Source organism: Fundulus heteroclitus, chromosome 6, assembly GCF_011125445.2.
Source record: "Fundulus heteroclitus isolate FHET01 chromosome 6, MU-UCD_Fhet_4.1, whole genome shotgun sequence".
Taxonomy (NCBI): domain Eukaryota; kingdom Metazoa; phylum Chordata; class Actinopteri; order Cyprinodontiformes; family Fundulidae; genus Fundulus; species Fundulus heteroclitus.
Genome location: NC_046366.1, coordinates 13,431,895 through 13,447,614, shown reverse-complemented (window position 1 = coordinate 13,447,614; position 15,720 = coordinate 13,431,895). Strand labels below are relative to the sequence as shown.

The 15,720-nt window shown below is 42.7% G+C and overlaps 1 protein-coding gene across 1 annotated transcript; it reads right to left on the bottom strand.

Annotated features, from left to right (window-relative positions):
* Positions 1-600: 600 nt before the first annotated feature.
* Positions 601-15,526, bottom strand: capn10 (calpain 10). Its single transcript, XM_012874683.3, has 13 exons — positions 15,155-15,526; positions 14,710-14,895; positions 13,108-13,239; positions 12,800-12,996; positions 12,441-12,673; positions 12,217-12,358; positions 7,110-7,276; positions 6,760-7,016; positions 6,484-6,686; positions 4,332-4,590; positions 3,928-4,121; positions 2,472-2,517; positions 601-1,663 (listed from the first exon to the last, which is right to left on the bottom strand). Exons 2-13 carry the CDS (start codon positions 14,839-14,841, stop codon positions 1,634-1,636), a joined length of 1,992 nt encoding a protein of 663 aa, XP_012730137.2. The 5' UTR covers positions 14,842-14,895; positions 15,155-15,526; the 3' UTR covers positions 601-1,633.
* Positions 15,527-15,720: the final 194 nt, after the last annotated feature.

Below are 15,720 nucleotides of genomic sequence, written 5' to 3'. Positions count from 1 at the left end.
ATAAAACTAGTTTAAAACCAGTCAGAACAAGTGGGTCTTAAACTTCTTAAAAGAAAGAAGAGTCAAGACAGCGTAAAGATAAATGCAACACAATACTCAGTCTGGGGGCGACAGCTTTAAAAGACCAATCTGCTCTGGTCCTGTAATTAGCTCGTGGATCCATTAACAGGATCTCAAACTACTATTCAATGCCTCCTTGACCTCCTCTTGATTTCTCAATAAGATGCAAAATTTATATTCAGCTGAAAAAAAAAAAAAGATTGAGAATATCAAAACACGCTGCACAAGCAGCAATCCTCATTTCAAATGGTGAACATAGCTTCTTCCAGCATGACGGAGAACTGTGACAAGAGAAAACCGGCCCAGTTCTGAGCTCAAACAAACACTGATGCATTTCCCCAATAAGGCTCTAAATCAAATGGCACATTACTAAACTTTAGCATGCCAGAGATATCTGAGAAAAAGATGCAACAGAACTGAAACAACAAAGTTCATGAAGAACAACATTTCTGTCAGTCTCAAACTTTTGCCAACAAATGTTTTTACAGGAAAAAGAAAAATGAACTGTGACACCTGAAAAATCACATAAAAACAACTCACTTAGTTTTAAAGATTTTTATTTAGAATACTTTCAGTAAATGTTAATACATTATAAATATTTCCAAACATGACAAACAGCTAATGATATAATTACAAAGTACCACAGATCGGTCAGATACCGTTTATTTAAAAGTCGTGAGTAAGTCGGGTTGCAGCGATCAGTGATCCTGTGACTTCAGCTCACGGATATGGACGGGGACGAGCAGACGGACGCGCAAAGCCGCACATGCACGGCCTCAACGCAAGAGACCCACAACCGGCGGCCTTGTTGTTTGAACCGCCAGCCTCTGATGTGCTGCGTTTTCTCCTTTCGTCCCCCTCCGCTCCACTCGCCCTCTGTTCTTGCGGCGACTTCAAACGGCGCCTCTGTTCAGGTCCAGGAAGAGTTTTGGACTGAGTCGACGGGACTAGAAGGGAGGAGGGGGTGGAGGGCGAGGACGGGAGCTTGGTTCTACTGGTCGGGCTCACAGATTTAGCTGCGATTAGGCCACTGTAGAAGCAGCGTTTGCCTCTTGAAACAATAATAATGTATGCGGGGGGGAAGGATTGTCTGGGAACTTCTGGGTTGGTATGGTATGGTGTGGTGCGGTTTGGTTGGCTCTGCTACTGCAGACCATCCCCGCACCCCTTGCTCCCCCCCACCCCACCCTACACTCCCAAGCCTCTGTGAGGACCTTCATGAGAGGATTCTTTGTTCCGGGCCGGCGGGCGTACCAGTGAGTGAATGAGCGAGAGAGCAGTGGCGGTATTCTTCAGTGGCCGCTGTTTGTTTACACCAGCCAGTCCCCGTCATACTTCATTAGCAGCCCAGCCCAGCGACAACCTCTGATGTCCTAATCACAGATCATTGTGGAGCTGCGCAGAAACCCCTTCGGTGGTTTGTCCCCCCCCGGGGCCAGGCCGGCCACTCACGGTCCATATATACGAACACAAACACAGTCATGCCTTCTGTGGTCGGCGCTGATGGTGGAACCGGCCGTTTCATCGCAGGCCAAGAGGCACGGGGTGGCGGGCTGACGTCAGTCCCGGAGAACTAGGTTTTCATCACAGAGATGTGAGAGACCTGCCACCCAGAGACACGAGAAAAAAAAACAAAAAAAAAACAGGACGGATGGATTATTAAGTGCTGCCACCTTCTGACGACAAGTGATGGAGTTCAAACCTAAACCTAAGTACAGCGTGTATGCTGCAGTGTGTCCCTGGTTGTTACTGAGGTGATACTGATACCCCTTCAGCTGATGTACCATAAATATTATTTGGTTTCTAGAGAGCAGAAACAGTTGGATATAAAAGGTCCTGACTGAGTTAATATATATGGTTGATCATACACCAGGCAGATTTAGATTTAAAATAATTTTCAAAAAGCTTTTCAAACATATTAATCCACCTTTAGTTACATGTTGAAAAGTATTTGTACCATTTTCAATAATCAATAGAAAGATATCTATTAAAGCAATCAGATCTTTCTCATCTTTGCTGGCCTGATTTTTGCACGTTTCCACTGGCATTTTAATCCGGTGATGAGCTCCAAGGAATGCAAGACAATTCCTGTACTTTAACAACAGCTGTCTTAAATCTTACATTATAACTGATGGATTCATATGCTGGTTTTATTACTTTATTGTAGTTGCAGGCTATCGTTTCCAGATTTGCGTCTTTAAAATGTCAGAAAACTCACTGCGATCCAAACAACAAGCAATATATAAAATAAAGAACAACAAACCCTTTTATACAAAAGGTGTATAACAACAATATTAACATTTTATCGATAGTAAAAGTCAAAACATTTCTTTATCACTTTATTTGAATCAGTTAATTTAAAAAAAAGCTTTAATTCTGACACGGCGCATCAGATAATCAGACCAACCAACCTCGTGAATGGCTCTCCCCAGCTTCTCCTGACTGTTCACCACTTTCCTGGGAGAAAAACAAAACAAACATTGGTTCGGATCAATAAAATAAGTAATTATAAGCAAACTCATTTCAGTTCACATCATCCTCTCTTCTTTAAGTTTAGATGAGTTGACATGTAACAATCAGCCTTAACATTGTCTCCACTTGACCAAAAACAGAAGTCAGACATGCTCAGAGCAGACTGCAAAGCAGTAGGAAGGACGTTTTGGGGGGGTTTCTGAGGTTAGGAAACCACATCAGAACTAGATCTAAGCTTTTTCAAGAGAGAGAGTCAGCGCAGAGTCAGCACAGCCTTTAGCCAGCCCGTGCCCAGAGTACACGCTAGCAACAATAAACCTAGTGAGTTAATTCAATATAAAAGTTATGTTTATTTGGCCATTTGTTAGAAAGAGGGCAGTGTAGTCCAACTTCTCTGTCCTCCCAATAGAGACGGATAGAGAGCTGTGTACATGAAGGGGCGGAGTTATATTACACACTTGGGAAGAATATTTTACAGCGCTATATAATCCGGTGTGCCTTACGGTCCAAAAAATAAGGTATATATTTTTATGAAACACAAAACTGTAGCAATGTCAACATTACCCTGAAAGGCTCTTGAAAACCCAACTTGCTGTCTCTGTATGAAGACCTACAGTTGAAAACATATTTACAGATGTCCCACTGACTCACCCACCTTAAATCAGACTCAACTTTTTCTATTCCAGGTCAGTTCGTTTAACCAAAATTACTAAGATTTGCTAGTTTAAAGACTAATAATGCAGCGGTATTACTTTATTCAAAGTCAGAAGTTTGGATACGCCAAGACTACTATGCCTTTAAACAATTTGGTTAAGCCCAGATGATGATGTCACGGTTTTGTAAACTCTGTCTGTCCCAGAGATTTAACGTGTTTTGGTGTGAAATGTGTGTTTCAGCAGCTACTCCGCAACAAATATAAAAAGACAGATTACAGGGAGAAAGACATGCGCTGGGGTCTAAAGAGACTAAAACTCAAGTGTTTCAACCCAAAGCCCTGATCTCAGTGCCATAGAAAAGTTTGCTTTGAAAAGCTGGATTAGCAAATTAGCCTACAGGACTGACGCGGCTGAAGCAGTTCTGTCAGGAGGATTGTCTGGAACTTAGCAAAACTAAAAAACTAAAAGTAGAGACGCTTAGTCTGATTCAATGTCACAGAGTAAGACAAATAAAAGGGATGTACGTGTCGTTTAAAAGTATCTGGTTAGGAATGTACATAAGAACAGAATTAGGTTAGCAAATAGGTGAGAGATAAGGGGCGGCTTAGATTTAGGGGCTTGTGTTTGAGTACAGCTGTACCATCTAAGGTTGGCCTGTTAACGCCACAGTTTAATACATTTACACTTTCTCGCAGCGGCCCCTGTTAATGAGAAAAAAAAAACAGAACCCAGAGCAAACCTGTTAATTCTCCGAGCCAGGCTGATTGTAAAGTCTGCTGAGCAGTCGGGCTGATACGTGGAAGGCACTATGGTGTAAGATCCAGGAGGAAGAGTGCAGGTCAGACTGACATCCTGGGTGTAACAGTGCGGGGTGCAACTGGCCACAGGCTCCTCATCTTTGGCTACTGGCTGCTCTGAGTCCACCTGTTGTACCTGCGGCAAATCGGACACCAAAAGTTAAATCGCTAGCTCTGATTCATTTTTTTTACCAAGAGGAGTTTAATTTTATCTTAGTTTGTTAATAGCGGTGACGCTAACTGGAGCAATTTAACTACTCTTTAGAGTCAAAAAGTCAAAAATGAGGATTTTTCCCCATCTCAGCTGACTTGTAAACAGACTGTACTCCCTTGACCTCTGACTGACCTTGTAAACATGGAAACCAATGGGATGTAGATCGGTGTCGGGGCAACTCTGGTGCAGAGTAATCCTGACAGCCTCTCCGGATGTCAGCGCTGGCTCATCATCACAAACTGTAAAAGGGAAGCAGGGGTTCTGCCAGTACGACGGGAAGTTCCTGCTTCCGCCCGCCGTCCTTCCCTCCGTCCACGAGCCACGGAAAAAAATGGTCTCCCACTCGCCGTCCGTCGTCAGTGGCAGTGAGGGCGCTGGGCTTTTTAGGGCACTGGCAATAAGAACGGTGTGCCGTTAGGTCACGAGCAAACAACAATACCACTTCTTCTTGGGGGAAGAAATGTGGTATTTAAAGATAAAAAAAAAATCTTTGCAGAATAATAAATCCATGTTCTGTAAAAAGAAAACCCCAAAGTTTTCTGTGGGTTTAACTTCCATGTTGTTTAAATGTCAATTTTTGACAAACATCTTTAATTCAGTGGACTGTGGTCAGGACACATCCAAGCAAATCGACGAAATAAAAATTCACATTCGCACATTACAAGCACCTCCTCCTGTATGGTTTACAGGGATTTTATGTGATAGACCGATGTACAGTAGCACATATTTAAAATGGAAGGAAAACGATACATAGTTGTCAATTTTCTTAACACATAATATGAAAATGTGGACTGCATCCGCATTTAGTCCATATGAGCACTGCTCCAAAACCACCTTTCTTTAAGTTTATGTCTCTACCAGCTGTGCAGATCTCTAGTCTGCCTACTATCCCCCATCAAGCGAAAGCTCAACCAGGTTGGATGGAGAGAGTCTGTGAACGTTAACGCTGATGTCTTTTCTCCTGTAACTGAGCTGTGGGTCTCTGCAGCTCCTCCAGAGTTGTCATGAGCCTCCTGGATCCTATTTACACTCTCCTAAATCAGCTGGTCGGTTTAGAGGGACAGTCATGTCTGGGTAGGTTAGAAGCTGTGGCGTACGCTGTTAAAAGTTCAAATGATAGATTAAGCAGAGCTCCATGATGGCGTGCAGCTGCAGGATCCGTGTGTGTGGTTACTTCTCCAAAGAGACCCCGTCTCACAGGGTTCTGTGAATCTGTCAATTATTAGAAGAGATTTGTTCTCAGGTAAAAACTGATTTCCGTTCCGTTTCACAGCTTAACCTCTATGAGATTCCCATGAGTGATGTTTTAAGATAGCAGGTTGTAATCCCAATGAAGGATCTACGACTTCCTGCCTTTGGAATCGGGATCAGCTTAGTTCATTAAAGATCTTTCTTACGACACATTTCCCCACGGTCTGAAAAGCAATTTGGGACTTTTAAACCATTACAAAATGAACCAACCTGGGATTAATGCTGTGTTGGTCTGATTTCACGGACTCAGTCCCGCTCAGGGCTCCGCTGTTGAGCTGGGCGCAGATCTGTGTGCCGACGTCGGAGCAGCTATCCTAGAGGAGGACTGCTGGAAGTCAGCGCACCTAATCTACATAAAGAGCTCATCTGACGTGACGCCTCATGTTAGTCAATCCTGGAGGCTCGTCAGTAACTGACCAATCAGTGATGGCAGTTTGCCCCAAAGTCAAACACTTCGAAGCTGCAGGACCTGTCAGCTATGGTCAGTTAACAGGACTCCTGATTTCTCACAAAGCTTTTTGTAAAGTAAAATTTGCAATCAATACAGAATTTGCTGCATGTAAATTTGCGCCATGGATAGCTTGGCAGAAACATGAAAACATGTTACTGCTTTAATCTGCAGTAACTATTTTAAGTTACTAATATATATTTTAAGTTGGGTATTTAAACTTGTGCTTTATCATCGATTTGTCTGTTGTTACCTTGAAATAACTTCACTGACTTAATGTACGACTCGTTTGAACTTTTTTGTCCCTGTCTTCTTTGCCTTTATGTGGATAGATAAAGGAAAAATGTCTCTGTTAGCACCGTGAGCTTCACTATCACTGACATTACAACTTCTTTTCTGTGAGATCAATCTTAGCGGAAACAGCAGAACAGCCTAGGTAGACAAAAAGGCTGCTTAAAGTTAGAATCCTTAAAAAAACTCGCAGGAACTCATAACAGAAACACTTTTTGTGCTGCTCTATCACACAAAAAAAAAAAATATTGAAGTTTGTTGTTCTGATGGGATTGAATTACAGGTGACTCCTACCTGAGTGATGCGGGGGAGGAGGAGAAGACCCGGATGAGGAAGTGGGCCTCGGCTCCCGGCTGGTAGGTGCTAGGAATAAGGAGGTAGTATCCAGGCTCGAGCTGCCTGCAGAGGACCACCTCTCTCTCGTAGGAGTGGCAGTGAGTAGAAGCACGAGGCGCTTTGTTTACCATCCGGCTCAGATTAAAACGCTTCTTTTCCACCTGGGGAGAGTGATTTACACGTCCGTCATAGAGTAATGCCCCGCGTCACCGCCGTGTTTCTCGTGGCACAGACCTTCCACATGTGAAGAGCGATGGCTTGGTAGTGCTGGTGCTTTGTGTTACTGCTGTCCTCGAGGGCCGCCTGTGGGCATTTCGTTGTGCTACTGCGTTTCCGACGCTGCAGCAGGGATACCAGTACCTCGCCTCCCTCGCACACTTTCAGCCAGAACTTGGGATTGCTGCTGTAGCTGCTGGTGTTTCGGCTTCCGCCAGCAGAGTAGCCTTTGACCCACCGGCCAGCCAGCTGATGGCTGTGTGTGAGAAGGTTTCCTGTAAGAGGAGGAGGGATGTACATGGTTTAAAAGAAAACATCTAAGTCTGAACCAACCACTAAATGCTGGTTTAACAAGATAAAGGAACAACCTGTGTAAACGCTCTTCAGGTGTCCATCTTTGCTAATAGGATAGCCCACTGTGATGTCATCAAACTGGGACGTAAACTCGGCCTCATCCAACCAGAATTCCCCCTCGGCTGTTCGGCTTTGCAGCTCTGCTGCAGTGACGGGGTCAAGGGAACTCCAACCAACACCACTGAAAGTCAAAGTTTGACACATGAAATGCAGGAAATGCAGGATGGAGGAAAAAAGTGGTTTCATACATCCACTGATCCGGCAGAACATTTTTAATCCCTGAAAGGTGATGTGAACAAATCTGGATTATTTTACTGGTGAGCAATCAAAAAAAAACTAACCGAGAAACAAAGCAACATTGTCAGTGTGAAGCTTAGACATGTGGGTCAGATAATAGAGAGGAACTACCAAAACTGAAAATCTGCAGATTTTTCAAACATTAAGGTGACCGACTTTTTTTGTTTTTGTTAACAGATGGAGCTGTGTGAGATTGTGACGCTAATCTGCGTCTGCAGCTTAAAGCAGTTACACCAAAGATGAATGGCAGAACAGCCAAAGAGAATGAACTGGTCTGACGACGAAAATATAAAGTCTCAGATGGGGGTTTGCCTCTGAACTGAGGAAGACAAAGCACAAGGTGGCGCTATAGGAAAGACAAGGCACTCTCGTGGGTTAAAGGAAGCTCTACTGGGAGATTTCAGCTAGTGCTCCTGATGCAGAACAATAAAACTACTAGTTCTACCTCTGAACTAAAACGATCCAGTGAGATCCTGCAGAGCAACGCTTCTACAAGAGTCTTTAGGATTGTTTTGTGTCAGAAGGTGAAGTTGCACAACACTAGTAGTTAATGTAGTTTATATTCCACACCTTTGTCCTGTTAATATAAAAATTATTTATTACAAGAAGAGATGGATTTAGCATTTATTGTTCTGTTTCTAAAAATACATTGCATCATAAATAGACAAGAGTATGAACAAAATTTGAAAATTCTCCTTTAATATCCCTGATTAAAAAAAAGAAGATCCTTCAAGCTACAATGAGCTCAGAGAAAAAAAAAAAACATTACTGTGGGCAAAAAGTTGCTAAAATGTTTTCAAATCCTAAACTTGGGTTACATCGATTACCAGCCCCCATGGTGTGTAAAAACGGCTTAAAATTAATCTGTTTATAAAAGTAACTACATCTCACCCTGAAGATCAAACCTTTAATTTAAGAACATTTATTTAGCAGAAAAAAATTTCCTATAAAATTACATCTCCTCCATTTATTAGCAAATTTATTGCAGGTCTGGAATTTTTGGCTATGCATAAGACACGTCCTTTAGGTGTTGGTAATACATTTAAAGGGGGTTTGCCTCCACATGGAAGGGAAGAGACCTGCAGCAATGAGATAAGTTAAAGAAAGATTGATGTCCAACTTAACAAGCTATTGTCTGGAATAATAATATTCTGATTAATAAAAATGTTTCACTTTCTTGTTTTAAAATAGTCTTTATCTGCAGGGCATTTTTGTTGCTTGTGGTTAATGCATAGAAAAGTCAAAAGAAAAGAAACAAATCGCAATTATGGTTGAAATGGAACACAATTTTGACGAATTTTTTTTTTTGGCAAAATCATAAAGCCCTACAATACACTAAGATTACGCAATTTTGATTAAACAAATATAGTCGATTTTTGAAGGAAAGAGGTTTGTAAATCATTGTAGGTCCAAACCGTAAAAGGGTTTTCCACATTTGCCTTATTAAAATAGAAGATATCCAGTTTGTACATTCTTTTAGGCTCAATTCATAAGTGTCTCTCTTTCTTTAAAAACGCTTGCTGGATTTAAACCAAGTCTAAGAAATGACCTAAAAGCAGATTTGGGTGCACCACTGTAGATGGTCCACCTAATTGATTTTTATGGAGCCTAGCAAGTGTCAACGGGTGTATAAACATATATAAATAAACAAAGCAGGTGGAAATCGGTGCTCACACTTTATGTGCTCTGTTTTGTCCATTCGTGCACATTATTCAGTGACATCTATCAAGAGTTTGGACGCCCCACCCCCACCTTCAAGGTACATTCTGTGGAAATGTTGTCAGATACAAAGTTAAACCACTGCCCTGTTTAAATCAGCCCACCTCACAGAAACCGAGCGCACAGTCTAGTAACCCATGAACACGGATTTCCACCTGCTGTGCTTTTTTTTTTTACCCGCTGACACTTGCTGGGCTTTGTAGATTCTGGTGACACTAAAAAGAAGAAAATTACCTTTCTGAAGTTTGTCAGAGTGTGAAAAAAACTGTAAACTCATACATAGTGAGCCTTGCTTGGAAAAGAAAACAGAACATCTATGCAATTAGGGCAGAAATTCATTAATCTTAAAGACTCAAATGATGAGCAGCAACATAGAAAAGCAGAAACGTAGAAAAAGCTGGAGAGCAATTAGAAGATAGGTTTGATTGCTGCAGTCGTCCAGAAAGATTTTTTCCATGAATTATTGAGAAGGGTATAAAAATATTGACATTATTTGTTTACATGTTTTGTTTTTATCTTTTGAGAGATGCCAGTCGTATTTCCTTTAATGAAATAATGTATTTTAAATCTAAACCTGCCATAATTATAGATTTAATTGTGTTGTAAATGTTTTCAACAAGAAAAAGAATTGTTATTCATCCAAGTTTGACCATTTATACAGCAGGAACAATAAGTAAAAATAGTAAAACTACTGGAATTATGACAACTTGCCACTGTGTACAGCAAAAGGACGGTAAGGGGGGGTGAATAATATTGCAGTATATATTTTTCTGTTTCAGATTATGTTGCCATTATGAAAGTTGAACTACACTATCCCACTGAAATATTGCTCCTTCCCCCAAAAGGAGTCACGCATCTCAAAACACTTTATAAAATCCGCAGGGGATGCTCAAATATTGACAGAGAAATTGATTCTGTATGGGAGAGAGAGCAAAGGTTGAGGAAAAGATGTGGAAAAATGTCAAATCAATAACGTGTTGCAATAAATCTCTGGCCTTACAACATAAAATGTTACAGTGTATACCCATTTCTCCCCAAAATTTAAGCCTACGGCATCTTCTTTATGTGCTAAAATAAACAAACTGCTTCTTGTTCCTGCTCTGTGCTGCACAGATGCGGGGAGCCAATGTGGCTTGAACTGCAGACCGTGTTACAAATCCAGCTGCCTTTCCTATTTGGTGTCAACAAAAAAAAAGATTGTTTTATGTTTAAGCATATTGTGCAAGAAAAAAAAATCTTTTACTCCCATAAGATTGGTTGTTACAGGATAGCAGTGGATTCCCCAAGACATATCGGTTTTACAAAACAATAAAAAAAAAACAGACTAATTTAGATTAGATTTAAATTTGAGGGATGCCAATACTAGTGAAGAGTGTTGCAGTCATATTGTGACAGTGTGGCAATAAGGGATGTTTAAAAAACTGATAACTGTGTCATCCAGATTTTTTCAACATAAACAGGTATTTCTTGCAGTGAGTTTCGATGTACTCGATTATGACATTTTCTCACACCCATTGAGCCACGCCCCTTTAAATCAAACAATAAGGCAAGCAGGAGTCATGACCCAATATACTATTAGTTCATAATCAGCTTAAAGAATATTTGTAGAGAGCTGTCATGACATGACTCTGGTTTCAGGAAAGGGCACAGTCCAGTCACAGCAAAGATGGAGTTGTAAATGACATCCCTGAAGCCTTGGATGCTAATTACTACTGTTAACCTGCTGATCATACTATCCTTTGTCAAAAGCAGTCAGGAGTTGGTTTATTAGATAGTGCTGTAAGTCCGTTTTCTAATCATCTGTCAAATTGTAGACAACGTGTGCAACACAGTGGTCTGTCATCAGATTATTTTAACATCACAAAAGGTGTGCCACAGGGTTGAATTTTAGGTCCAATTCTGCAATTATTGTAAACGATGTCAATAAAAATAATACTGATGCTTGAACATGTTTTTATGCTGATGACACTAGTTTTTACTGCCACGCAGAAACGGACACCGCTGTGCTTCGGTGTCTGCAGTCTGCGTTTGACACTATTCAGTCTGACGTGCTTCATCTGAGACTTAGACAGTCCAGCCACAAACTTCGCTTTCAAGACTGCCTCTTCTATAGTGCTCCATTAGTACAATAATAAAAAATAAATAAATGAATAAATCTGAAACTCTTACTTTTATTCCTCTGGGACAATTTAAAATAATTTTTAAAAAGGAGCATAGCGCAAGTTCCAGGATTTTTGCAGACGTCTGCCCCCTCTGGTGACAAATTGAAATGACAACAGATGCACATGCATGGAAGAGGAAAAGCATCTGCCGCTGCGACTGCACAGGTCTTTTGTTTAGAGGCGTGATGTCTTCTGAGGAGAGAAAGCTATAAATATTGAAATTAGCTCACGTTCTCTCGCTAATGCATCGATTACGGTGGAGATTAAACAAAGTAGCAGGGTGAATGAGAGCGCGCAGCGCATCACACCCACACAGGCGCCCAGAGGACTCGGCACTAATCGCTCTCTCATGAACTGACTAATCCAAACTGCAGAGGCAGCTGCAGTAAATAGAGGATAATTCATTCATTCATTTTGTCTGTCAATTGTAAGGTCATGTATGGGAAAGAAAATAAATAATTATTACCTTCAAAACATGCACTTTTCAGAAAACAAGAGAAATCTTTTGCAACTTGCTCTTGTTTTTAATCGGTTCATTTAATTGAGTCGAATGCTTTAATTACTGGTATTGTTAACGTGTTTGTAAAATTTTATTGTTTTCGTTGCTGCCGTTTTATCTAACAGGTCTCTCTTGAAAATGAGAGGTTGGATTTTAACAAGAATACCTGTATAAAGGTTATAAGAGGGAGAAAAAAAACTATGGTATGTAGTCTATGATAACCATCCTCACATGTTTCCATAGTTAGATTTAGAAGTATGTGATAAGCAGCTAGAAAAATGTGCCTGACTGCCTAATCAGATTTGTCAACTTCCGATGTCGTCATCAGTGAGTAGTTTATTTTTCTGCAGAGTTTTAACGGCTTTCCAAGCCATCACAGCATATAATTGGCTATTCCTAAAACCCGATGCAACTATAAAAAGTTCCCTCTTGGCAAAATTCTACCTCCAAGTCCAAGCACCTGCCCAGCAGCATCGTCCCCACGGGTTTCTGATCCTCAGCAGCCGCACCTCACCCCCCGACACCTTCCTCGCGTCCAACCACTCCATCACAGCCAGAGCGTGGTGCTGATCCAGCTCACCGACTCCTAATTCGAGTCAGAACGTCAACCACGGGCTTTGGCAGAGGATCAGCGGTCGCATTTATCTACAAAGCAGCGCTTTTCTAACCTCCGGGGGTGCTGCGGGTGGAGCAGCTCAGCGCACACTCTCCTCTCACGCGGCGCAGGAGGTTCAGGTCCAGCTTCTTCCTCCGGGCGTCGTCGCTGTCCCACTCCGCCCGTCGCTCTTCCTCCTCTGAACCGAACTCCCCCAGGCTCCAGCGCTCGGCGACGCCACCGGTCAGATCCACGAGGGCCTCCGACACCTGCCCGGCCCACAGCTGCTCATACGACCCGTGGACCCTGGGGGTGGGATTAAGCAGGAAATCGATGAAATGTGGGAACGCACAAAGACGCAGCAAGAATAGAAAACCTTGCCGCCGGGTAAACAGAGAAACGAGAATCGGGGGGAATCCTTGAGCCACCTACTTGGCATAGGCCTTCTCCAGCAGAGCAACCCAAAAGGCAGAGGGGGAGTGGCAGCGCGAGAAGCAGAGAGAGGAGTTCATGCAGGGGAGACGGTCGTCGACGGTCACCTCCGTCCAGTGGCCGTGCTGCCAGAGGAGGAAGTGAAAGGAGCCCCTGTACCTGCTGCTGCCCCACTGGGGCTGGCCGGGAGGAAACACCTGCGACGGGAACCCAAAGACGCTGTGAGCAGAGCAGAAGCCAAACCCCCCCCCCACAAAGCCCAGGATTTATAAACGCTCACAGAGAGAATAGAACTGCTGCTGGTGTACCTTGTTTAAAAGGTGCTGGTTCTTGAGCAGGAAGGTGCACGCACAGAGAAACCAGCAGTCTCCCAGCAGGCCTTGCTTCGCATGAGCCAGGTTGGCGTTGGCGGGGAAGAGGGCCGGCGACCGACAGATCTCCTGGAGATTTAAAAAAAATAAAGACGACAAGGAAGTAAAGTTACACTCAGAAAGTGCCTGCAGGGATGTGTCGTGAACAGCTTAAACGATGAAGAAACTGCAACAATTGCAGTTTAAAGACCTTTTAATAACATTTTCTCCTCACTTAGAAGGAAGGCAAATTCTGCTGTTTGGATACATTTCTGGCTGCGACAAACATGGACGGTCATGTCGTAAAAAAAGCTAAACCAATACCATCTAGCACTTAAATTCAAATTACAGTAGTCAAGCTGCTAAAAGCTCAGACAGCCTGCCAGCGGACAAGCTCGTAGCCCAAAGGTCTACAGCTCCAGTCTTTGAGAGCCACTGCCCTGCAACCTTTAGATGCATCCCTAGTCCAACACACCCGAATCAAATGAACGGCTGAGTTACCTCCTCGGTACGTCTTCAGGTGCTGCACATTTTTCCTACTCCTATCACATCCGCTTTGAGGAAACGTAATACTTCCCACCCACTAAAAAGTGGCATAATAAAAAGACGATCAGTGTCGTTCACTTCAGCAGTCTATGATCATTATGGTAGGGCCGGACGATAATTCATTAACAATATATATCGATCGACAGACATAAAAAGTTTGTGATAGAAAAAAAGGGTCAAAGAAAAGTTCAATAGAATAGCAGTTTTTCTTCCTTTTGCATTCTAGCCATGTTAGTTAATACTACAGTCGTTACATCCTCCCAACCAATCACAACGCAGACCCAGGAACGCTTTGTCTCCTTCAAAGAGTTCAGCAAGTATGCATTCTTTTTTTTTTAAACTTGTAGTTTTGGTAAAAAGTTGGTTGAATAAAGGGTTGAGTTTGAATTCGGTGTTTGTGTGTTCTGTATCTAAAAATGAATCACAAAGCAACAGCATAAAATGGCCAGGGCTGCACTCAAAATATATGTTTTGAATTTGTTGATAATCATTGATAAATGTGATTTATATTTTATTCATATGTTTTTTTCCGTCCACCCCTATATTATGGTATGCTGGATCAGTGTACTTGTGTTAGGGTTAGGGTAAAACAACAAAATGGTATAATATTCAGTATAAAAGGTGCTTAAAAACTACAACAAAATCTAGCAGGAATGTTCTACATCTTGCCTCGGTCAGTCGGTCTACCCTGCCCGTATAAGCGGGTAAAGGAAAATGGATGGACGGATATTTTTATTTAACATTTTACATTCCATTTTTTCCCAGTGAGTTCCTACTTATTTGTGAAGCACAGGCTTCACAAGTAAGCCTGTGCTTTCCCTCCCTCCTTGTGAACCTGCATGCGTGACCTGTCCTGTCAAAATCTCTCATCATCAACTCATCCACCTGACGTGGAAAGTCACTCCCTGGCTGAGTGGATGAACCAGCAGAAAGTTTTAACCCTAATCAGCCAAAAGCATCAAAGGTCGGCCTGGCCAGGAATTTCCCACCATCCCAATCCCCGGGTAGATTAACCTGCGGACGCCGCCATGTGATTTGTCCTTGCAGCCTAGCGATGGGCGAGGAGCTGTCAGAGAACAGGGAGGTGTCCGCGGTGGGAAAGTCCCGGTCCTGGAACAGAGCTTCACCTGCACACTCCTCCCTCATGGCTCCTGGAGGCCCGCAGCCTGCAGTCACAGTGCAAGCACAGCTGGAACACAGCTGGGCAGGAAAGAAGGGCTGCGTTAGGTGCTTAGCTTTAACAGTCTTGTACAGAAGCATCGAGCAGAGAGTTTCGATGGCCGCATGCGGGGTTTATAGCTTCTTCCAAGACATTGGATGATGTCAAAACATTTTAAAAGTGTATGTTGTATTATTCTCTAAAAACAACATTGTCACGCACAGAAATGCTGCGTAAATTAGTAAGAAGAGCTGGCAATTAGAGCTGGTTCGTGCATTTGTCTCTTCTTCTATCTCTTACCTTTGCTGTCTTTTCCGCATCTCACCCTCTGCTGTTGTCATGGTGCACAGAGCTGCAGCGCAGCTAGCTAAAGCTAGCGCGGTTAGCTTCTGCTAGCTTCAGTTAGCTTTAGCTAGCTCGGTTAGCTTTAGCTAGCTTGTGCTCCGTTCACAGGCGCTCTGGCATTCTCGTATCTCTTTATCGCTTCGCGGTTTCAGGTCTAGAACCGCATGGACGCCTTATCAGATCGACGGCTTTCGTTATGCGCAACATTCACATATGAACCGACGTGCACCTTGCTGCTATAGGTTAAGCGTCGCCAGCTCAGGCATGTTGCTAACCAACCATTCAGGCTGCGGACGCTCGCTGTTTGTCACTTCCGCCCACCGTCGGCTCCCTAAATGACACATTATTGTCCATCGAAGGTGTCAAAAGTTCAACGTGAGACGCTCTTCGTTTTGATGCTTTATATTAAAATGTGGGCATGGGGTATCAGCGGGCTGCGTGGTGACATATTACAAGATAGGATCATAACCTTTATTTTTTCTTACATTTTAGCGTCTTTAAAAGCATCAGAGACATAAAAT

Excerpts from the sequence above, each read along its gene's own strand:
- capn10 (XM_012874683.3), bottom strand. The coding sequence starts at position 14,841 with ATGAGGGAGGAGTGTGCAGGTGAAGCTCTGTTCCAGGACCGGGACTTT. Across the intron at positions 7,277-12,216 it reads GCAGGTGCTTGGACTTGGAG|TGGTGTTGGTTGGAGTTCCC; the intron begins GTAGAATTTTGC and ends TTTGACTTTCAG. Across the intron at positions 1,664-2,471 it reads TGGGGAGAGCCATTCACGAG|GTCTCTCACATCTCTGTGAT; the intron begins GTTGGTTGGTCT and ends TCTGGGTGGCAG.